We start from the raw sequence: 23,378 nt of genomic DNA, 5'->3' as shown, positions 1-23,378 counted from the left end.
CCATGCTCGTTCGACTTCATACAGTGATGCACGGATCCACGGTGATGCATGTTAACCCTTAAATGCATAACATGGGTCACAAGTGACCCGGACGAGTTTATTTTTTCTGTAACTCAGCTATAACTTATTTTCATGACCCAGCACTCCATGATATCCTCAATTAACTTGTTTTTGTTCATTACAATACTAAATATAATTTTTTTCTCTTAAACTTTTTAAATAAAAACACTTTTTCTGTCACTACCCCTCTAATGCATAACATGGGTCACAAGTGACCCGCATTCATTTTCTATGGAGTTTTGTTGAAGAGTTAGGGTTTCTTAGCTATATTTAAGAAAATAATTTAATTTGTCATCTAATATTCCAGGTGTCCATCACTTACTTAGTTTCTTCCAAACATCAATTATTATTTTCATTAATTGATGGATACTCCTTGAATTCCAACTCTTTTTATTTGTCTAAATTACATTTGAACACATGGGTCACAAATGACCCGCATTCATTTCCTATGTAAAATTAGCCTATAATCAGAATTTCTTTGCAGTACTCTTTGAACTCAGTGTAATTAGTCATTTAATATTCAAATTTACCATTACAAACTCAGATTTTAATAAACAGCAATAATCGTTCACTCCTCTATGACTACTCTATGAATGTTAGTAAGTTTAGTGAAACAATACAATGATTGAACACATGGGTCAGAAATGAGCTCTGTGTGCAAAGTGTGATTATGTAAGATAATGAATATTATGAGAACAATTTTAATACAAACAACAAATTCTAATATTTTTAATACTAATCTGATTAGAAATAGTTGTTATAGGCCCCAGCCGTGACGCGGTTGGGGCACCTGCACCACACGCCGGCAACCCGGGTTCGATTCCTGTCCCGTGGTCCTTTCCAGATCCCACCCCAATTCTCTCTCCCACTCACTTCCTGTCATACTCTACTGTCCTGTCCATTTAAAAGCATAAAAAGGCCAAAAAAATAATCTGAAAAAAAAGAAATAGCTGTTATTATATCTAAACATTTTTAATTTGCTTTTGTAAAACACTGTACATTATGTCACTGACACTTTGAATACCAATACAGAACTGCAGTGCATCAGTAACGCAATTTATGTCCATAACTATGGATCTATGAGACTTCTCTCAGACCGTCACCATGGTCTACCTGTGGATGGCATCATTCATAGGTATACCGTGGTGACGGTCTGAGGGATGTGAAAATAGATCTATAGCGAGAGGACTTGGAGAACTGGTTAACTTTCAAACTATGGAGAAGTAGTAAATGCGACTAAAACTGATGGTTTTGCTTGTCGTACCACCTCAAGCTCATTTTAACTGGTGTTGCTGGTCTACATTGTTGGTTTTTACTGGCCATGCCAGCTTATGTTGGTCATTCTAGCAAGCCAGCATGACCATCTCACACCAACAATGTCAAGCTTGGCAGGCTGGTCACCAGCATGACCATCTAACACCAGCGGTATCCCACACGACAGGCCATGACCAGCTTCCTCAGATGGTCACGCCAGCATGTCAACCTGGTGGCCTAACCAGCTACACCAGCTAGCAGCAATAGCTGGAAGAAAACTAGCAAAGATCAGCTCAAACCAGCTACCAGCGTACCAGTAGGGATGTTTCACAAATGACCACTGTCACTTTATGGTCCTGGCACACAGGCCGTGTGCATTTGGAGCAGGAGAGGGTGACTTTTCTATCACTGGCAGTTGGACAAAGGCTGCATCGCTTTCTCTTGGATTTTCTTGTCTTAAGTCCTCTTGTGGCTGGGTTGTCTCAGCACTCCCCATATCGCCATGGTCTTGCAAATATTATAGTTACATAAAATGGTTCACATAATATTCATTATCTTACTCACAATCACACTTTCCAGACACAGGTCATTTCTGACCCATGTGTTCAATCATTGTATTGTTTCACAAAACTTAGTCACATTCATGGAGTAGGCATAGAGGAATGAATATAATTATTGGTGTTTGTTAAAATATTAATATGTAATGGTAAATTTTAATATGAAATGACAAATGACACTGATTTCAAAGAGTACTGCAAATAAATTTTGATTATAGGTTCATTTTGCATAGGAAATGAATGCGGGTCATTTGTGACCCATGTGTTCAAATGTAATTTAGGCACATAAAAAGTGTTAGAATTCAAGGAGTGACCATCAATTAATGAAAATAATGATTGGTGTTTGGAAGAAACTAAATAAGTGATGGAAACCTGGAATATTAAATTATAAATTGAATTATTTTCTTGAAAATAGCTGAGAAACCCTAACCCTTCAACAAAACTCCATTGAAAATGAATGCGGGTCACTTGTGACCCATGTTATGAATTAGAGGGGTATTGACAGAAAAGTGTTTTTCTTTAAAAAGTTTAAGAGAAAAAAATACAACTTAGTCTTGTAATGAACAAAAACAAGTTAATTGAGGAATTCATGGAGTGCTGGGTCATGAAAATAAGTTTTTTTTAAAGAAATTGCTAAGAAACCCTAGCCCTTCAACAAAACTCCATAGAAAATGAATGCGGGTCACTTGTGACCCATGTTATGCATTAGAGGGGGTTTCAATAGCTCATGCATCAAAGGGTTAAACGTAGTCCGACTTTCTCCAGCGTGGCAGCAGGTCACCAAGATGTCACCATGTCACATGACCTTAAGACCTCTTTGTAGCAAGGCTCCTGCAGTAATATGAACTGTATTAGTGAGAACCCGCCCGTATAATGTCAAAATGTCAAAATGACATGACAAAAATGAGGTTTCCCATGGTTTCCCGAGTATCTTCAAAAATCGGAAGGATATCTTGATCCTTTTGTGTGATTTTTGCAACACTGAAAACTTTGTCATTTTTGTCATTGAGCTGCACTACAGCATAATAGAGAATGAATGCTATTATGTAGCTTGATGACAAAAATAAGCAGAAAACACCTAATAGTCCGGCAGCCAAATGCCATAATTTAGGTCAACCTGGTTTTGTCTGTTAAAGTTTTTTTTTTTTTTTTGCAGAATCTAGTAGACTAGGCCCTAGAAGACTACTGTAGGCTCTAGTCTAGTAGACTAGGCTCTACTAGATTCTGCAAAAAAAAGAAAAACATTAACCGACAAAACCAGGTCTGACCCCATGGCTGCCTGACTATTAGGAATGAGAAAGTGTCGTCACAGCCGTGAGCTGAGCTCCTCTAAACGGAGCTCCTCCCCTGGTTGGAAGGATGGTCCTGATACCGGGCGGCAAAGCGTAGCCTAATTGTTTAAAGTCGTGTGTTATTAACCCGGTAGGTTCTAATTCCGCACAACTTGACAATGATTGGAAATCACTGCTGTGTGAAGAACTGCCCCCGTAGACTACCTCTTCTTTGTTTTCCCACTTAAGAACTTAGCTAGATAAGAATGCCCTGCACCATTCGTACACTAAACGCGATCATACAGTTTTGTTTACAAGTGGCAACCGTTGCTAAGAGGAAAAGTCATGCCTTCAGGCACTCCTGGTTATCTTAACTTTGAAACGCTTTTCTTTCTTGGAATTTGCCGTTTTTACTAGATAATACTGCCATTTCCATGGACTTTAGATATTTAAGAAATGAAACGTGTTCTACTCTGACGTCGACGTGCGCCGAATGCTGGCAGGAACCCTTCGGTCTATGCGAGTTTTCAGAGGACTGAGCTACCGAAAACAATAGCAGCAAGCTAAAATTAGCAATAAATGTTTGGCTCATATATCGTGAGTACACATAATAAAGGCTGATATTTCAAACGAGCTGTCTAAAACTGGTAAATGTGTTTATTTATGACTATAAGAGGCCCGACTTTACACTGTAACGTTTTTAAGACAGGTGCGGGGTTGTCTTAAAGTTGCGAGGAAAATTAAGCCTACATTTAAGATCTTTGTTTTCAAGAATACTTTAGAAAACGTTATTCATGAATATCAAATCTTCTTAAATTTGCTCTTAAGACAAAAGATAAGAAGAAAGCACCACTTAGGAAGTATTTTTGTCTTCGTGAATCCGGCCCCTCGAGGCTTGTAGATGGCAACCACAGCAGAAAGTCTCATAACTTTTTAACGACTTGTGGCTTTTGAACTCTTGCATAGTGTAGTAACTTTGGATGCTGGAGAGCTTCTCCAAATATCGCTGCTTTGCGCTTGGTATAAGCTTGTCCTTGTACGGTCCTTGTAGACAAGAATCTAGACTACAGTTTTGATGAGTCTCTAAAGCGACTCTTCGGAAGGCGTTGCCCCTGGCAACCAATGATACACCCTTCCAAGATGGAGGATAGGCTCAGCCCCCTCCCAAATTGTCACGTGCTCGCTCATTCCTAATACTCCTACAGCCGACAGCACCAGGCATAGAATGTGCACGGAAAAAACAGTGGCTTTTGCACGATGGCCTAAGAGACTGCCTACCAAAACTTGCACCATGAACTTAAGACACTCTCTGCAAGTTCTGATGTCCATTTTTGATAAAATAAATAAATAAATAAATAAACAATGAACACAACAAAAACCCATCTGCAACCTCAGGGGCACAACACATATTCAAAAATCATCTGCAACCTCAGAAAAAAACCCTGCAAATTCAGAAAACACTTTCAAACTCAAAAAACGCTGCAAAATATTCACAACACTAGCAAATATGGAAACAAACTGCAAACTGAAAACAAACTGCAAACTAGATGCACATCTATCTCTGCTTCCTTTCCACGTTTGCTGGGTCCAATCACAAACTGACTTATCCACCAGGCGCACCCAGATTGTTGGTCTGATTGGTTGAAGGACTATCCAAGCGTACAGTCTTATGTCCATAGATCATGTCTCTTGTGCAGTACAAATAAAGCGCAGACTCCACAGACTAATGTTCAATCTTAAAAGATTGAGTTTAGTATGGTGATAATCAGACTAACGAGCAGGTATAGACTGCTGGTGTGTCCAGGGCAATCTGCTGTATTTTTTAGATAGATAGATAAATAGATACAGTAGATACTTTATTGATCCCCAAGCCAAGGGAAATTCTTGCTCCTCCTGGCCGACCTTTATGCCGAGCCATCACCGTCCATCAGATGCTATGTGGGTTTAGATAGGCCTACAGCTCAGGTCATTTAATACATTTTATTTATATAGCGCCTTTCAAGAAGACACCCAAGGTGTCACAATTAACACTCTCATTCCCATCATGCCAACACCATGCAGACATTGATGAGTAGCATAATTGAAACATTTCTGAGTATCATAATACTTGAATTTCCCCTGGGGCATCAATAAAGTATCTATCTATCTATCTATCTATCTAATACGTCTGATGCATTAGCCTAATATAGCTATACATTATTCGACTTCTGAGAGGCGAAGCCTACAAGTTGCAAAAACCCTACGTTAGAGAACATGCCCAATTTCTGCTATTTCTGACAGGTGGTCTTTACGTTCAAGAACAACCCCGCCTTGAAGAGACGATGGCCATTTTTCATTGGTGTTTGGTCACATAGTCGTTGAATGTAATTGGTTGTAGTGCCTTTCAGTTGTCTAACTTGGTCTATCCCTTATATCCGGTGCTGCGGAAGAAAACAGAAGGCAGCTAACGCAAGCTAATCAGAAACAGCAATTAGAAGCCTATCAGCACAGGGAAATCTAACAGTACGTAGTGAAATCATTAAGAAACACTGTTATATTTCAGTACAGTTCGCCTTCTGATTAAGTATAATTGTCATTTAGACCACATGTTGACAAGACCAATTGACATCGATCAGCAGTTGAAGCAAGGTTTGGGCAGAAACTGGAAGCGACGGGCTTCACTGCTCATACGAAAGAGAGAGCAACTAGTAACGTTAGCTGAAACACAGATCAAACGACTACGTTTTCGGTTATATCACGACTCTACGGTAGAGTAATTGTAACTAATCACATTCCTTGTGGGTGCTGCTAGAGACGCTTTTCGAGAAATACTCTCCACTTGTCTCGGAACAGATCAACGTTCATATAGGTAAGTGTCTAACCCAGGACTGTAGGCTGCTTGCTAGCTAGCTGTTTTCCCCTCAGTAACGTGAACGTAAAACGGTAGGTGTGAAGTCGCTAATGTCACTAAACTGTTTAGCTAGCGGTAAGTAACAGTAAGAAGCTGCTGTGTATAAGACGCTCTTAGTCCAGTGCTAAAATAATCGTCGTTGCTGTTTCTCTGCCTGCTTGATTCAACATAGATTATTTTACACTAACGTTAACCTAAACCTAGTAATGTACTGGCACTCTGTTATCGTTAACTGTCGCGATAGCGAGTCCATTGTCAAACTGAAATCTTTTGATGCATTAACACTTTTGTGCGACTTATTGCAGCCTATGCTTACAACATCTACGTTAGATGTAAACTGACGGAGTCAGTTTGGTTCCTGGTATTTAAACTAATGTTTCAGTCATATGACATGCAGACAGTTAGTGCAGCCAACGAGATTGTGCCTGCTGCGTTCCCATAATAACAGATGAATTGTGGTAGTGGTGGTGGGAATGATTCAGGCCGTGTTCAGCTGGCTAGAGAGAAAACTGCAGCACAGGGAAATTAAGTGTTCACGGCTGAAATGAAAATGTCTTTAGGGTTGGGAAGTTGTGTTGGCTGCATTTCAGGCAGGTTGAAAGTCCCAATGCTTTTCAAGCCCCAACATTTGAAGTTTATGAGATTCATATCCACTAAGAAATGTTTTTCCAGTATGAGTAAGGTCTGGCTATTTTGCTCAGCTGCTTAGCCTAATCACTTTGCTTTTATATTAAAAACAATTTACTCATGAGAATTATTGCTCTGGTAGATGTTGGCATCTTTTTATGATTCGGTAGGCCTAATGTTTAAGCACTATGAAGACATAATTTTTTTTTTAAAGGCCAGGGTTTCTATGGGGTTGTAATGTGTCCTACATATCATAAGATAAGTGTAATTGAATACCTCTGGTAGCCCATACCCCTGGCCTTATTTTTGGCACCTTTTTGTATAGGTTCGTTGTATTCAAATCCTACAACTGTCGTTAACTGGACATTGACAGCTGTCGCTGAATTGGAAATGGCATTTCCGTAGCGTTTGAGTTGCAACAGAGTTGCAGCAGAGTTGCAGCAGTGTTGATTACAAGTTCAGGTCGTTTATCCTTGCTTAGTGGAGTGGACTATCCAGGAAAGAGCTGTATCCCAGTGCCATGTGTGGTAATGAACAGGGCCGGGTTTCCCAGATTCGTTAAGAAGCTCTTAAGTGCTAAGAAACCCGGCCCAGATCTCTTTGGAGAGACGATGCCATTCATAAGAGACAGATAGAGAGCAAGAGACGTGGAAGTGAACGTTTTCACAAGATAAACATGGAAATATTGCCTGATTATTTTAGACATGCTGTGTTTTTTTTGGTTCTTATTTCAGCATTACAGTGTTTCAAGTCATCTGTTTCTTTCATCTGCTAAATCCTAATTATCTCAATATCCTAATCCTGATATCACAGATGTCAGCCTCGGCGTGGTTTTATCCGTATGTCTATGTCTTTTGCGAGTGTGTGGCTGGCTGAGGATGGCTGGCTGTTCGTACTGGCTGTGGCCACCCCATCAAAGCCTTCTGCACCCCTTTTTTTGTCTGATCCTTATCCCCCCATTTTTATTTTTTTTGTGTGTGTGTGCGTGTGTGTGCTGTGTCCGTGGTGTCCTGGTGTCTCCTCGCACCCTGCTGTGGGAGTGTTGTCTGCAGACGATGGTCCAGCTGTCTCCATCTGAGCATGCAGATCCCTGAGCTTTATTGTTTTTTTGTTTTTATCCCTTCCCTAGAAGGTTACCCCATATGCTATAAGATTATCTTTGTACTTCCTTTAAAACAATTATGTAGTTATTTTACCTTAAAATAAATCATTTTGATGAGATTACAGTAGGAAGAATGTCATCACGCTCATCGCCAGTGTGCTCCCAGAAGGTCTGCTGTAGCACTGCTGTATGTACTGTAACTTTGTTGCACCTCACAGGAACGTTACCCTTTTTATTGGTGTTTGAGTATGCCCTTATCAGAGGCCCTGATTTCAACCATGCAGGGGTTGCTGGAAGTCTATTGCCTTTTGCATTGTACAATTGCGCTATAAAGGGGAAGGCTACCTACAGTAGTATGTTGCAAATTAACAACGAGGGGGAAATACTTAAACACTTGTTCCGTGCTGCTTCGTTGTGACCTGTTTCTCCTCTATTTGTCTCAGTTTTCCTTCACATGTGTATCCCATGTTATGTCCCAAAACGTATTTTGAATCCTCTCTCCCCTGTCCTCCCCGGTGTGTGTGTCCTCAGACGATGAACCACCTGTCCCTCAGCGAGCTGTGCTGCCTGTTCTGCTGCCCGCCGTGCCCGGGCAAGATCGCCTCCAAGCTGGCCTTCCTGCCGCCGGAGCCCACCTACACGCTGATGTGCGACGAGAGCGGCAGCCGCTGGACGCTGCACCTGTCGGAGCGCGCCGACTGGCAGTACTCGGCGCGCGAGAAGGACGCCATCGAGTGCTTCATGACGCGCACCTCGCGCGGCAACCGCATCGCCTGCATGTTCGTGCGCTGCTCGCCGAGCGCGCGCTACACGCTGCTCTTCTCGCACGGCAACGCCGTGGACCTGGGCCAGATGAGCAGCTTCTACATCGGCCTGGGCTCGCGCATCAACTGCAACGTCTTCTCCTACGACTACTCGGGCTACGGCGCCAGCTCGGGCAAGCCGTCCGAGAAGAACCTGTACGCAGACGTGGACGCCGCGTGGCACGCCCTCCGAACAAGGTGAGAGAGAGAGAGAGAGAGAGAGAGAGAGAGAGAGAGAGAGAGAGAGAGAGAGAGAGAGAGAGAGAGAGAGAGAGAGAGAGAGAGAGAGAGAGAGAGAGAGAGAGAGAGAGAGAGCTGTGCACAAACATGAACTCGCAAAACAATAAAAGGAGATGTATGACTGAAATGCTGCTGGATGTTGATGTTCTATGGCAGGGAATGAGAAGGAGGCTAGTCACCCCAAAAAAAGAGATTGTGGATATAGGAAGATGCTGTGTGACTGTGGATGAGGATGAGGTTCATGTACCTGGACAGTGGACACACACACACACAGGCACGCACACGCACACACACTCCTCAAAGAACCTGTATGTCAACCTGAATGTCAACATGGATTTGCTTTTTTGTTTGTGTAGACAGATGTACATAGGGACTGGTTTGGCTCAATCCCTTGTCAATCCAGTCCCTCTTCCGTTCACAAAGTGGTTGGCTCAACCCAGCTGCTCCCAGTCCCATGCAGTCTGTCATGCAGTAATGATACCTGTTGTTCATCCTCCATCTTGTGACCCGAGTCCCTGTCTCACGAGTACATCTCATGGACTCCCATTTACCCAGTTATTATGGCAGCACCAGCCAGCACTCTGGTACAGGCGCAGATTGGGTTTATTTCACTTAAATCTTGGCTCCTCCCCTCCTGCATTCCCTCAGCCGTGAGTGCTATTGATTGCATCGAGTGGATGGCTGCGGGTACGTGCAGCCGCTGAAAAGACCAAATCATGGAAACAGGGGGCTCCTATGGAGGCTTTCAGGAGGCTCTTTGTCCCTCTGGGCTTGTGCAGTGCTTGTGGTTAAATTTGGAGTAAAAAAGCTAGTGGGGATAGGCTGTAAGGGATGGAGGGAGAGAGAGAGAGAGAGAGGGAGGGCGGGAGGGAGGGAGTTTTCCAGTGTCATTTCTTGCAAGTACAGCAGAATGGCTCCGGCATCAGCATACCAGTTCCTCTGGGTCACACTGGCTACAGTCCACACCGTGTGTCTGTGTGTGTCTGTGTGTGTGTGTGTGTCTGTGTGTGTCTGTGTGTGTCTGTGTGTGTCTGTGTGTGTCTGTGTGTGTGTGTGTGTGTGTGTGTGTGTGTGTTCGAGAGGGGTATAGAGGATAGAGATAGAGAAAAGACCTCTCACACAAATGGCCTTTCAGAATCAGTTACAATCACATGAACACTGACACTAAGGTGTGTGTGTGTGTGTGTGTGTGTGTGTGTGTGTGTGTGCGTGTGTGTGTGCGCATCATCAGGTGTAGTGTGACTCATGAGGTGGATGTGGACGTGTTGGCTCCTGTGTGGCTCCTGTGTGGCGCTGATTGTGGCGGAGCCCAGTGTGACCTCCAAGTGAAAGAGACGCTCTGTCTGAGAACGTGTGACTGCCCGGGTGTGCAAAATGCAGGGCAGCATACCACTGAGGGGCTTACACACACACACACACACACAGAGAGAGAGAGAGCATAGTAGATGGAAATCTTAACCAAAGGAAAAATACTTTGTGCTGGTGCGTCACCTCTCTCTCTCTCTCTCTCTCTCTCTCTCTCCCTCTGTCTCTCTGAACACACACACAAACTCACACACTGCTAAATGCGTTTGGAAGGGACGATGCTCCACTTAGCGAGTGAGCGAGTGGGATGTGCGGAGCTCTGCTGCTGCTGCTGCTGCTGCTGCGCTGCCTCTGATGTGAGGAGCGAGTGAGCGAGTGAGACTTTCTCTGCTCTTGCCCTCATGAGCAGACCTACATTTCCCCCAGTCCCACAACTCAAGTGCAAACTGCCAAGACTACCACTACCACTACGACTGCTGCTGCTGCTACTGTTACTGCTACTGTTACTGCTGCTGCTGCTGTTACTGTTACTGTTACTGTTACTGTTACTGCTACTGTTACTGCTACTGTTACTGCTGCTGCTGTTACTGTTACTGTTACTGTTACTGTTACTGTTACTGCTACTGTTACTGCTGCTGCTGCTGCTGCTGTTACTGTTACTGTTACTGTTGCTGTTGCTGTTACTGCTGCTGCTGTTACTGTTACTGCTGCTGCCCCTATCAGTGCTGCTGCTACAGCTACTGTTGGCTTAGACACACAGACCGCTGTTCTCATAACTGATAATCTCCTACTGTACGTTGCTTGTGTTTTAAATGTGTGTGGTGTGTGTGTGTGTGTGTGTGTGTGTGTGTGTGTGTGTGTGTATGTGTGTGGGGGAGGGGGGGGGGGGCACCAGCAGTAGGAGCATGTTAAGCAGCTCTCTGTCTATCTGTCTCTCTCTCTCCCCTCTCTCTCTCTCTCTCTCTCTGTCTGTGAGGCCTCCCACCTTCATTTGTAGGCCGAGCCTAATAAGGCATTTCTGGATCCTGCTGTGCTTCTTGTCTGATTAAGTACATTTCGTGTTTTGCACGAAGGCGACTTAAGCGGGTTTTTAAGAGCGCGTCGGCGGACTTGTCACAAGTTTGGCAGGCGGGTGGGCGGGTGGGCCGGTATCAGTGAGTAGCCGGCGAGCGGTATTCAACCGTTCGCACACAGTCCATGTCAGCAGCAAGAAATTGGCAATTTAATCTCATTCCGTCAGTGTAGAACGAAGTCAGGGTTTATCTAATTACACTCAAAATGAGATGGCAGGCCTGGATCTGTTTGCGTGTGTGTGGGTGTGAGAGACAGAGCGAGAGGGAGAGAAATTGATGGATTGAGATTGAAAGACAGTGAGGGACGGATAGAGGGAAAGAATGGGAGGGGTGGGGGAGATTGAGAAGGAAGGAAAGGAAAGGAGGACAAAATGGAATTTGCATTAAATATGAAATCCCTTGAATCCTGTTATATTCAGCTGCTGTGGTTGTGGTGGTGGTGGTGGGGGGAGTGTGTGTGTGTGAGAGAGAGAGAGTCAGACAGTGTTTGCAGACAGACTGCTGAGGCCAAGTTAAACCTTCCACCCCTGCACGCCCAACACAACACTCCTATGACTGTACATCTCTCTCTCATCTTTCTTTCTTTCTTTCTTTCTTTCTTTCTCTCTTTCTCTCTTTCTTTCTCTGACTGCCTTCAGTGGAAATGGCCCAGTTGTGTGCAGCTTACTTTGTTGTGGGTCACTGGTTGGATCCCACACAAGCAAGCTGTAGAATCTGGAACTGAAATGGGCCTTGGTGTTGAAGAGGAGCAGCAACAGCATGTCTCCCTCTTCCTCCTCAGCTGAAACGGCCCAGTCATTGGAGTGGTACTGTAGTGCTGCTCACATCACTGCATTACTGACTGCTCTCGCTGGGTTGACAGCTTTATGCTCAGCTTGAAACTGCCCGTGCCTGGGACCAATTAATGGTACGGTTTCGTCAACATCACTCACTCACTCACTCACTCACTCACTCACTCACACTCTCTCTCTCTCTCTCTCTCTCTCACACATACACACACTCTCTCTCACACATACACACACACACACACACACACACACACACACACACATACACACACAATTTTCTCTCTCTTTCTCACTTCAAAAAACTGGATTCCAATTGTTGACATCCTGAAGAACACTTACTGAATACCATGATGTGCGTGATAGACTCCCACTTCCACCAGGGTTTTGACATGTACCCAAGCAAGTGGAGCTAGTTCTTAAGCCAAAGTAAATTCCAGGTAACTTCTTGGAACTTCCAGGTACCATAACTTCTTGTAACTTCCTCCTACACTGTGGAATCAGTCCCCTGGTATTTTCCCAGTTTACATATATTTGCATATAGTAGCTATAAACTAGCTTGGATTGGCATACCAAAGAAGATGACAGCTATACCTGGACTTCTCCCAGTTTAAATATGTTTACATAGTAGCTATAGATTACCACTTTTTTTGCATACCAAAGAAACTACACTGCATATTTTTCAAGTCAAATGCACAGACAGTTTATAGTAGTTGTGTGTTTATCTTCAAGTTTGCTACACAGAAGCCCTTCGAGGACCCAAAATGCCTGGGCTTGAGCCAAGCAGAAAAGGGCAGATTCCTTTGGCCTTGACAAAGTTGCCATCCTAAAAGAGCCCTGTGGAGTCGTCAGAGGCACGCTTATCTGTTCTAGCTGGAGGGTGGGATGTTCCTGCGTTGCCCAAGGTGCCAAAGTCTGTTCTGGAGTCGGAACATGTCTCGGGAGGCGTGTCTAACTTGTTGCCCCAGAGCAGTGTTCCCTGTGTGTGTGTCTCTGACTCACAGTGTTACCTGTGCTGCCTGACTCACGGTGGGGGTGTGGTGTGGCTGATTGATGCAAGCAAGCAGCAGCCACTCCTGTGTTTGGGTACAGTTATGTCATAGTAACAGCACAGAGAGTGCTGACAGGGCAGTGTTGTTATGCTGCTGGAGAACAGTTTCGGTGCCCAGATCAGTTAATATACAGGAGGCCCGTCACATACAGTACAGTAGCCTGTATTTCATGGCTCTGCGCTCAGCCCAGCTTGCATTCGATCTCCTTAGCACTAAGCACTAGGGTGACCAAGGCAAAGGGTGACGGTAACAGAAAAACTGCATGATGGATACGGAGTTAGTGGAGGAGGAGAGTGGGGAAAGCGAGCAAGTAATGGCTGTAAAACAGCTCAGTGGGTATATGGTGGTGGTCGTCGATGCTCTTAAGTAGGGTTCAGACCAAAGATTCCCGACGAGACGAGACGAGCCGAGCCGCGGCGTTCTAAAACCTTGCGACTGCGACTCAACTTGTTTAATGCTCTGCGACGGCTTGCGACGGCTTGCAACTACGTGCAACTTCTAATTCACACCGCTGCAACTCCGTCTCGTCTCGTCGGGAATCTTTGGTGTGAATTGGGCTCTAGGGGTCAGACGTAGTGTAGCGGTGTCTGTGCTGGTCAGAGAAGGCAGTGCAGGGAGAAGATGGAGGGAGGGGAAAGCTGTGATTGACGGCTGAGTGGGAATGGTGATTGGTCTATTTCGGATCGTTCCAGATTATTTATGTGAAAGGGGCCTTCGAGTGGCCAGTGCATGGGAAGGAGAGAAAGAGGGTGTGCGGAAGAAGGGAAGGAGAGAAAGAGGGTGTGTGGAAGAAGGGAAGGAGAGGATTAGAGGGTGTGCGGAAGAAGGGAAGGAGAGGATGAGAGGGTGTGCGGAAGAAGGGAAGGAGAGGGTGTAGAGGGAGGTGGGTGGAGGTAAGGGTGGATGAGATCATCAACGGTTTCAGGCTTCTGATGAGCACCCTTGGCACTTTAAAGAGGTGTTTGTGTGTGTTATGTTTGAGGTATACCTAGGACTACTTCTGGTGTGCATTGGGTTCAAAGGTTTAAATATACATGTGTGTGTGTGTATGTTGTGACTTGGGGGTGGGGGGGTGTTCTAACAGCCAATCTCGCCAAGTCAAATATTGACTGGTTGCTTAGCAACTGATATCCTTAGAGGACAGGACCAGCTGCAGCCATGGCAACCTTCTCTGTTCAGGAAGTGGTGGGGGAGCTTGATCATTGAATATACAGGGTTTGCTCTTCTGACCTCACTTACACACACACACACACACACACACACACACACACACACAGAGTACGACAAGAGAGCACTAGAGAGACGAAGCGCTGAGGTCAAGGATGGGTCTCCGTCTCGGTAAGGGTGTAATTGGCTCATGTGAGCTGATCATTGGATCAATGCTTATGGACACAGACCTATTTCTTCAGTGATTTACTGTCACAGTCAACCGATCTCACCATGTTTGGATGTAGAATTTGGATGAATTTAACTCCCATTAAGTTTGTTCGGGGATATGTAACTCTTATACTCTGACGAATGCTTAAGCACTTATTAATGAGAAAAGGATATGGGCATATTTGGGCCTACAGGGACTGTTGTTATTTATTTATTTATGTTTGCATTTAGATTTCATTTGTAGCGCATCAGGGCATTATATTGGTTGATGGAAGCCTATTATCCGGTGGTCGGAGATGGAGATGAGGTAATAACCGGTCTCTGTGATGTCCCATGGCCTCCGCACCTAAGGCACGTCCGACCATTTTAAATGTTAATCAGTCCAGTTATTGTGCTCCATTACTCTCTGTTTAGACGGCCATGTTGGAAGCAAATGTCCTCTTCCCTCCTTGCCAGTCCACGCGGTGGCATATGATTGGGTGGAACTGTAGGCGTACGTGTTGCGTACACATGGTATTATTCATATGTGCACATTTGAGCCATGAAATGAGCAGGCTACAGTTGGATATCCGTAGAGCGTGGAGTCTGTTATCAGACAAGTCATGCGTACTATGCTCAAGCGCAGGGCTGTTTCTGAAATGACAGTGTCATTGCATTGGGATCTAAAACATTTGGCCTGCCTTCATCAGCCCTCATGGCATGCTTGATCCCCTGGCTTTGCACCTCAACATCAAAACACACACACACACACACACGTGTGTGTTATCCATCTGCGTGTAAATAAAGGGTGTATGACATGCCTCTGCATGGACACAGCAGAGGCAGGAGGTGAGCGAGGCGGGGAGGGGGAGATGTAGCCAAGCATTGTTGAACGGCTATGCATGCCTGTATGGGCATGCTTCTGTGTGTGTGTGTCTGTGTGTCTGTGTGTGTGTGTGTGTGTGTGCGCGCACATGTGTATAGTGTGTCCCTCAGGACTAAATGGATGATGGTGTTTTTGGACGTAATCGGTGGGAATGAGCGCAGGAGGAGTTGGGGGGAGTTCATCCAGCCAGGGAAACCAGGAGGAAATAAAGCCAGACTAGCTATCGCCCTCGCCTGACCTAACCTGCCCTGCCCTGACCTGCCCTGTGTGCCCGCCATCCTATCCCCTGCCCTGCCTGAGTGCCCGCCATCCTATCCCCTCTCCTGCCCTGCCCTGCCCTGCCCTGGTCTAAGGCTCCTCACGGGCAAAATGAAAGCAAAACAGTTCAGTTTGTTTTGAGGATGCCTGCGGCCCTCCATGATCGTATTGCTTGATGTGGAACAACCAGTAGTTCTGACCCTCATAACATCACTATTTGTGTGTAAAACAAGGTCAATGTGTCCCATCCACCACACACACACACACACACACACACACATACACAAAAAGGAATACGTGAAATGGTTATGGAAAGGCGACCTCTGCTTCTGGTTTCTCTTGGCTTGGGGTGGTGGGGTGGTGGTGGTGATGGTGGTGGTGGTGACCATCTCTGACTGAATGCCTCTATCTGTGCTCTTGCTACATGTAAGTCTGATTTCCATCTCTGCCCAGACAGCCTGCAGCTTTGAGTTTCCTTTTTTTTTTTTTTTTTCGTCCCTTGTTTTTTTTTCTGGGGTCGTCAGCTGACTGAGCCGGTCACGTTCTCCTTAATCAGTGCTGGAATGTGCTCCCTAGCGCCCCCTAGGTCACGAGACCAGGCCACCACCCCGTCCTAGCAGAGCGAGTGGGAGAAGGAGAACTTGTGGTGGTTGTGGGCTAGTTGTATTGCAGCACATCTCAAGCCCTTCCCTCTAGAACTGTACTTTTCCCTCTATTTTGAAGCTTGTTGACCTTTTTCACCCATTTACTCACCTCTCGAGCGTTTCTTATGGCTTGCTCTGCTCCTCTTGAGTGGACATGTGAGCATTGTTGATAAGTCCTAGTTTAGCTAGTAACAGTAGTCTGTAAGCTGATTTAACCGGAATATGCAATTCAGCTGGGTGAGGATAATGCCCCCCAAGGCCCTCCTACTCGCTATATTCACTCTACAGTATGTAGGTTAATTGTCTCTGATCCCAGTTTACGTAGGCTATGACTGTTTTTTCTTCAAATTTGCTTGTGTGTGGGTCTGTTTATGTCTGTGTATGTTGTTATGACTATGATTTCAGTATATTAAAATGAAATTGTGCGGAGAGAGACAGAAAATGAGCAAGGTAGTGAGTGAGAGCACTCGGCTACAACTAAATTATGCATATTTAACACCTATTACCGTGTGTGTGTGTGTGTGTGTGTGTGTGTTTGTGGTGTAGGGCATTTGATTCGTCATGCTATTGATAGTGATGATGTTGATGTGCGGTCGGTAACTGCTCTGGTTTTTGTGCCTCTGTGCCACAGGTACGGCGTCCGACCGGAGAATGTCATTGTGTACGGCCAGAGCATCGGCACGGTGCCGTCGGTGGACCTGGCGTCTCGGTACGAGAGCGCTGCGGTCATCCTCCACTCCCCCCTCACCTCTGGCATGCGCGTGGCCTTCCCCGACACCAAGAAGACCTACTGCTTTGATGCCTTCCCCAAGTGAGTGTCTTTCTCTCTCTCTCTCTCTCTCCTTCCTTTATTCTTCTCTGGTCTTTCTCTGTGCTACACCTTGGCCTGCCCTCCATTTAGTGGGCGCATAATGCCATGGCTATGCTATGCTGCAAAAGCATGGTGAGTGATGCACGGCAGCTCCGTCTCTCACACAAGCAGCATTAATCCCCTGGCTGCTGTATGATTAATTTGCCCTGGCTGGATGCATTTCCTCCCCTGCCTCTCTGCTGATTTCCCAGGGAGAGCATGTCTGTTGTGCTGCTTTGATGTCGTTAGAATGCTGATAGGATAGGTTTGAGCGCCCTCTTGTGGTCACCAGATCTAACAACCAGTTTGCAAAGCAGATATGCTTCATGTTGTCGCTAATTAACTGAATTCACTATATATGCTTGGATTTTGTTTGATTTTTGCCTATGATTAAGCGTATGTGCAATGATGAGGATGTGGTGGATTTCAAGTACAAACTCAATCCATGTTGCCATCCAGAAACTTCACAGCAGAGGTGATTTATATCGCCTTAATGAAGTTGTGTCAGTGTGTCTAGTCCTTTGTAGTAGTTTCCAGCTGTGTAAATTGCCTTGGCTAAAAGTCTCTACCAAATGAAAATCTTTCATGTAAATTTCCTGAATTTCTGCCCCTTACTTCCCCCCCACTCCCCATCCCAGCATTGACAAGATCTCCAAGGTGACGTCTCCAGTCCTGGTGATCCACGGTACGGAGGACGAGGTGATTGACTTCTCCCACGGCCTGGCCCTGTACGAGCGCTGCCAGCGGCCAGTCGAGCCCCTCTGGGTGGAGGGCGCCGGCCACAACGACGTGGAGCTTTACGGACAGTACCTGGAGCGCTTGAAACAGTTTGTGGCCCACGAGCTGGTCAACTTGTAGAAAGACTCCATGACGCGGCAAGCACCCTGTGGGCTCAACTTAAGCAACTGTGAACTTCAGAAAGCATTTTTTTTCCCCTTTTGTTTTTCTTTTGAAGTTGTTTTTTTTTTATGATTTTTATCTTTTCTATTGTTGTACGTTGCGATGCACAGTGGTTGTTGGAGACAACATTTCATTCAAGATGTGTGTTGTGTTTTTTTCTTTCTTTCTTTCTTTCTTTCTTTCTTTCTTTCTTGTCGTTTTTTTTTTGCAAGTGGCCTTCTTGCTGCCTTTCAGAGGACTCGTTGATCCACGGTAACAACCCTTGACCTCTTCTTGGGATGGCATGTGCAGGTCGACTATGCTGGAGCTAGCACCAGTCAGTATCCTGTGATCCCAATGGCGATGGAACCAGAAACCATTCTGTCGCGGTCACTGGTTCTTCTTGCAGTTCTGTTTTGTTCTTCTTAGATGCTTTTTGGTGTTCTATATGACTGAGTACTGTAAGAAAGTCAAAACAAAACTAAATGAAAAAAAAAGAAAACCCTGACATACATGGTTGCCAGTGTTGCCAAATCCTCTGCATATCAAAGCAACGATATGTGAATTCAGATGTCTCATTTTTTATGGACATGTTTATAGAAATAGCCATCTAGAAATATTTTTTTCTTTCTCTTAAAATGGTATTTTTTTCCCCTTAGGTTGTACATGAAAGAAAAAAAACTACAGCTCTAAAACTAGATGACTGTCCTGTCTTAGAGATTTGAGAAATGCTGGACATTAAACACATCAGCTATTCCATGTTATGCAATCGTACGTCCTGCCCATTCTGTGAACGCCTACAGACACCAAGAGTAGAAGTGCACAGAGCTCTGTCCCAGTGTGACTGCCCCTGAAGCGGTGATGCTCGTCTCACACACCGCCACAGATGGCCTCACATGATGTGCTAACACTAAAGTAGCCTGGTAGGAGATCAGAGTGAGAGTGAGAGTGTGCCAAGGTGTAGCGTTTGTCCCCCCCCCCCCCCCCCTGTTTTTGCACATTTGTCTGTAATGTCATTTCAGCTTGTTGGTTTTAGACAGCGAGGATGCTGTAAACCTGTACCTCTATGTTAAAAAAAATCACTTGACGTCAAAGCATCAAGATAATATTAACTACTCAGAGTTGATCATTAATACTGCACTAGATGCTCAGAGAACCCATATATTATTATTATTATTATTATTATTATTATTATTATTAGGCAGTTGTCTTTTGCCAATGTCGCTGTCTAAAAAGTATAGATGGACATGTCGTATTGTTGATAGACAAGTAGCTGAGATGAGGTAAGGGGGATTTTGACGAGAGAGAAATGTTTGATGTTTGAAGCCTCATGAAAACATTACTTTCTTGACAAACTTGACATGAAATTACTTGTTATCTATCCATTTCCATTTTACAAGTGATGCATTTTTTTTTACAATTATTTTATCCTTAACTGTATTATGGAATAGTAATAATGATAAAACGCAGTTGTTATTACTGTTTTATCATCCTCATTACTATTGTTACTGATATTGCTGTTAATTGAATATTCTATAGCATATAATTGGACTAATCATGTTGAACTACACACTTCAAACTTTCATCCTGTGTATTTTCTTTTTGTTTTGTAAAATGCGTTTCATTATTGAAGGAACTTATAATATGAAATAATATTGACTAGTTACTACAGATGGATACAGGAAATAAAAAAAAAAACAGTTTAAACAAATGTGTTTCTTGTCCAAAGGCCACTGTTATATCTTCAGGGGTGTGTGCTATACAGTGCAACATGATGTACAATTCCCTGCAGAAGGGCGCAGATGTAAGGAGCAATGCCCACATCGCTGTCAGTTAGAGCATCTCAGAAATAAACATACAAGGGAAGCATTTTTTTCCACACAGCTGGTATTTGGTATTGTTTTGCTTTGGTATGCTTACACATGACAAGTTGGGTATGTTTCAGGAGTAACCATAGGCTGGGTAAACCCTGCCTGATCTGATGGCGATTTGGAGTTCGCCCTGCAGCTCAGGCTGGAAACCTGCACATCCATCTCTCCTGCTTCCTGTCCACATCTTTGGGGTCCAATCTCCAACTAGCTTATCCAAAAGGCGCACCCGGATCGTTGATCTGATTGGTTGAAGGACTATCCAAAAGCTTACAGAGCCATTTGAACTCTGCACATTGATCACGCGTCTTGTGCAGTAGAAATAAAGCGCAGCCTCCCCAGACTGTTCAATCTCAAAAAAATTGAGCTTAGTATGGAGAGCCAGAGAGTAACCAGAGAACATTGTGGAATTAGTTTACCTACAGTATTCACAACCATATTGCCTCACAGAATAATAACTAAATGTGTTGCTGTTTCTAAAGTCTTTATTGTCTCATAAGGACAGCTACAGCTGCAAGTTAGTTGGCTTTGCCCATCAACCCCTTTGGGCAGCCTATCGGCTGCTCGTGCAACAATACAGTCAGACGGAGCACGAAAGAGAATAGGCGGTGTGGGAGATGGGCCTGGGCGCATTGGCAGGTGCAAAAAAGGAATAGACCATTAATCTAAATTGTAATGCTGTAGGCCTATGTGTACTGCGTGCTGAGCCCAATTAGACGCGCGATTTTTGCAATTTGATAGGCTATATAGGCCTACAATGGAAGGCAATGAAATCGGACTTGGTTTGTATTGAAACACGAACAATAGGCTTGCTCATTTAACGTTTGCCAATCTTGCTGTTCAGTCCCCACTAGCGACAGAAAGTGGGAACAGCGGTAGGCCTACGTAGCCTGCCCTACGACGTGTGAACAGCGGTCGAGGCCCCTCCTCGTCAGCTCTCATGTCCAATGCTTGCCTCCCATCTCACTTCCTCTCGGAGCCTTGCCTGAGACGGGGGCTGGACGACCATAGCCCCGAAAGAAGACACCATGTGAAAAAGTATAAAAATACACAAAAACCTCTCCGTTAGTTGTCATTTCTCGCGACTACACACCTGTGTTTACGTTTCAGAACGCCGACTGGATGTGAACGAACGAATGGCAAGGGAAGGGACAGCATAATCTTGCGAAAGGTAAGGTCGATCACTCAGCACTACTACTAGTTTGTTGACCGTTTAGCAAGTGAATGAGATTCCGCGAAGCGAGCCAACACTGGTTCGCTGAATACCGCCAATTGTCTCATGACTTTGATTGTTGTTCAGGTGTAAACGATAACAAGCCTGTCAAACATTCAGTCCAGACCATGTGAAATTAACATTTCACGGAATGGTGCAACACTGTAGCCTACTATGGGAGATTGCGATGCGCTCTGTCAACGGGACAGTCATTGATAGCTACATTGTCACACGCGCCTTGTTTCCGTTAAATCCTTCAAGCTGCAGGGGTAATACTTACAACTTTTAGTTCGGGTAATTTGACGTAGGCTACCACCTGTACATTTTATGAAACCACTTGGAAGTGATTTTGTATATGAATGCATGTCTTGTTGATGTTCATGAACTTCAGTCACATTTAAAGACATGTCTAGACTTAAACTAAACACAAACTAACTGAATTACTGTAGGCTATCTTCAATTTGTTGAGGATGAGATGTGTGCATTCCAGTCAGCCATATACAGGCAGGCTGTTATAGGCTATTCCCACCACAACTCTTCACTCAACTACTAACAGACTAGATCCTGTCCCGTCTCAAGTTAATTGAAATGTGGCTCATCTACAACAACCTGAAAGATTTGCTTTCGACTCTTCATCATGATCATTATTATATTGAGAGATGCACTTGAAGCTGTTGGGCAGGGGATGGCCTTGATGTATAGGCTACAGGGTGTTTACAAGCCCCAAACCAGTGACTTGTTTGCCTGTGTAAATTCTGTGGGGCCAAGTAGTCTCAGTGGTCCTGCTGTTTCTCTCTCAGCTCTTTGAAGTGAGGAAGACCCTGAGGCCACCGTCATTTCTCCAGTGTCTTATTAACTGAACCTCCAAACAACCAAACCCATCTCTTCAAGATTGGCTTTTTTTTGAATTTCACATTCTCCCCCCCTGATTATCCGTTATGGTGCCCTACACACGCTTTTGGGGGGTTTGGCGGGTCACAGTGTATCATCAAGTCTGTCGTGAGTCGTTGAGGTTTGAAGTGTTTCATGTGGGCAGCAGCACATCTGGTTTTGAACAGGACATGAGTTGGTTAATCTGGAGTCCCTCTAATAGAGCGCTCAAGTGGTCTGTCCCTGGTAGCTGAGAGAGAGGAAACTTTCTGTTAACGAGGTCTGGTGTTGGTGCTAAGGAAAATACTGAGTCATCCCACTCACTATTTCACCTTATTCCCAATAGCAGCCAAAGCAATTGCACAATAATCGAGAATACCTTCAAGTGTGGTGGGAGGAAAACAGACAATTCTGAGAATTGACAAGTCACAAATTATGCAATAGCCACTGGATTCTCTGAACTCAGTGCGATGTTATTAAACAATAGGTACTGTGACATTACGCAATAGGTACACATTAAAAATATATAGAAAGTATAGGAAACAATTATATTTACCACACTGGAAGTCCAAGACTTGGTGTTCAAGTCGAAGAAAAATGGCATGAACATTTAAGAAGGTCTGGTCCGATATTACAAACCTCATTTAGTCAAATTAAGTCATAGCACTGCGTTCAAGGTTTCACAGATGTGAAAATCATCCCATGTGAACTATAGCGTAATGCCATAATGATTTAATTAAAACTGTAAGCCATTGTGGATCCGCAAATTATCCCAGGATTGTCCTGGACCCAAGCAAACAGTGTGCGTAAACAGCTGAGGAGATTGGTTAGAGGGCACATACTACATGCAGGGGACTACTGCTTTCCCTGGCACAGTGGGGGGGTGTTGTAGATTTGTGGCTCCTAATTGGTTCCACGTCCCTCTTTTTGAAGCAGGACATTTTTAAAGCGGGCACCCACACACAAACACTTAAGCTACAACTCTCTCTGACATCCACAAACACGCCGCGCTGCGTCACACAGACACTGCAGAGCGACCATCAAAACAATCCTGGTGGGAAGCCAAGGAGGCCGAGCTGCCTCGCAAACCCTCCTTTCTCAGGGCAAAATTGGGCTTGTTTTAACAAGGGGGTTTACATAACACTTTTATGGTGAAATAAAACGTGTTCTTGTGAAGTGAATGTGGGTGCACTCATTATGCTCAGTTTTTAAAAGAACTCTTAGCAGCGTGCCTGTGGTCAGAAAAAAGCAAAACAAAAGATGGCTAACGAAGACTGTTACAATGGTGTCTGTATTTCTGTATTTAAAGTGTTCAAACTAATTGATGTACAGTATATATTAATCTGTGATATTTATTGATGATGGATACTATGCATGAATTAACAAAACAGCTTTAATGCCATGACAATATCAATAGCAAAAGTCCTGATCTACCTATTCTCTCTCTCTCTCTCAATTCAATTCAGTTCAATTCAATTCAATTCAATTCAATTCAATTCAATGGCTTTATTGACATGACAAATAAACATTGTGTT

General features: G+C 44.4%; 2 protein-coding genes across 3 annotated transcripts in view; both read left to right on the top strand.

Moving 5' to 3' along the window:
• Positions 1–5,571: 5,571 nt before the first annotated feature.
• abhd17b (abhydrolase domain containing 17B, depalmitoylase) lies at positions 5,572–19,603 on the top strand. The gene is made up of 4 exons (XM_062542468.1): positions 5,572–5,990; positions 8,293–8,762; positions 16,795–16,974; positions 17,652–19,603. The coding sequence occupies exons 2-4, from the start codon at positions 8,296–8,298 to the stop codon at positions 17,869–17,871; spliced, it is 867 nt and encodes a 288-aa protein (XP_062398452.1). The 5' UTR covers positions 5,572–5,990; positions 8,293–8,295; the 3' UTR covers positions 17,872–19,603.
• A 1,146-nt stretch (positions 19,604–20,749) lies between these two features.
• cemip2 (cell migration inducing hyaluronidase 2) overlaps positions 20,750–23,378 on the top strand; it is a 32,760-nt gene continuing 30,131 nt past the window's right edge. For both annotated transcript variants that reach the window (XM_062542466.1, XM_062542465.1), the window contains exon 1: positions 20,750–20,931. The gene's annotated coding sequence lies outside the window, so the exon portion shown is untranslated. The remainder of the gene's footprint in view (positions 20,932–23,378) is intronic.

The sequence above is a fragment of the Sardina pilchardus genome, chromosome 8, assembly GCF_963854185.1.
Source record: "Sardina pilchardus chromosome 8, fSarPil1.1, whole genome shotgun sequence".
NCBI lineage: Eukaryota > Metazoa > Chordata > Actinopteri > Clupeiformes > Clupeidae > Sardina > Sardina pilchardus.
Note: the sequence above shows the minus strand (reverse complement) of the source record. Positions and strands in the feature narration are given on the sequence as shown.

What these genes read in the sequence shown, in the direction of transcription:
- abhd17b (XM_062542468.1), top strand. Translation starts at nt 8,296, where the DNA reads ATGAACCACCTGTCCCTCAGCGAGCTGTGCTGCCTGTTCTGCTGCCCG. An exon ending in TGGCACGCCCTCCGAACAAG is followed by an intron (nt 8,763 to 16,794) that starts GTGAGAGAGAGA and finishes TCTGTGCCACAG; the next exon opens with GTACGGCGTCCGACCGGAGA. An exon ending in TGCTTTGATGCCTTCCCCAA is followed by an intron (nt 16,975 to 17,651) that starts GTGAGTGTCTTT and finishes TCCCCATCCCAG; the next exon opens with CATTGACAAGATCTCCAAGG.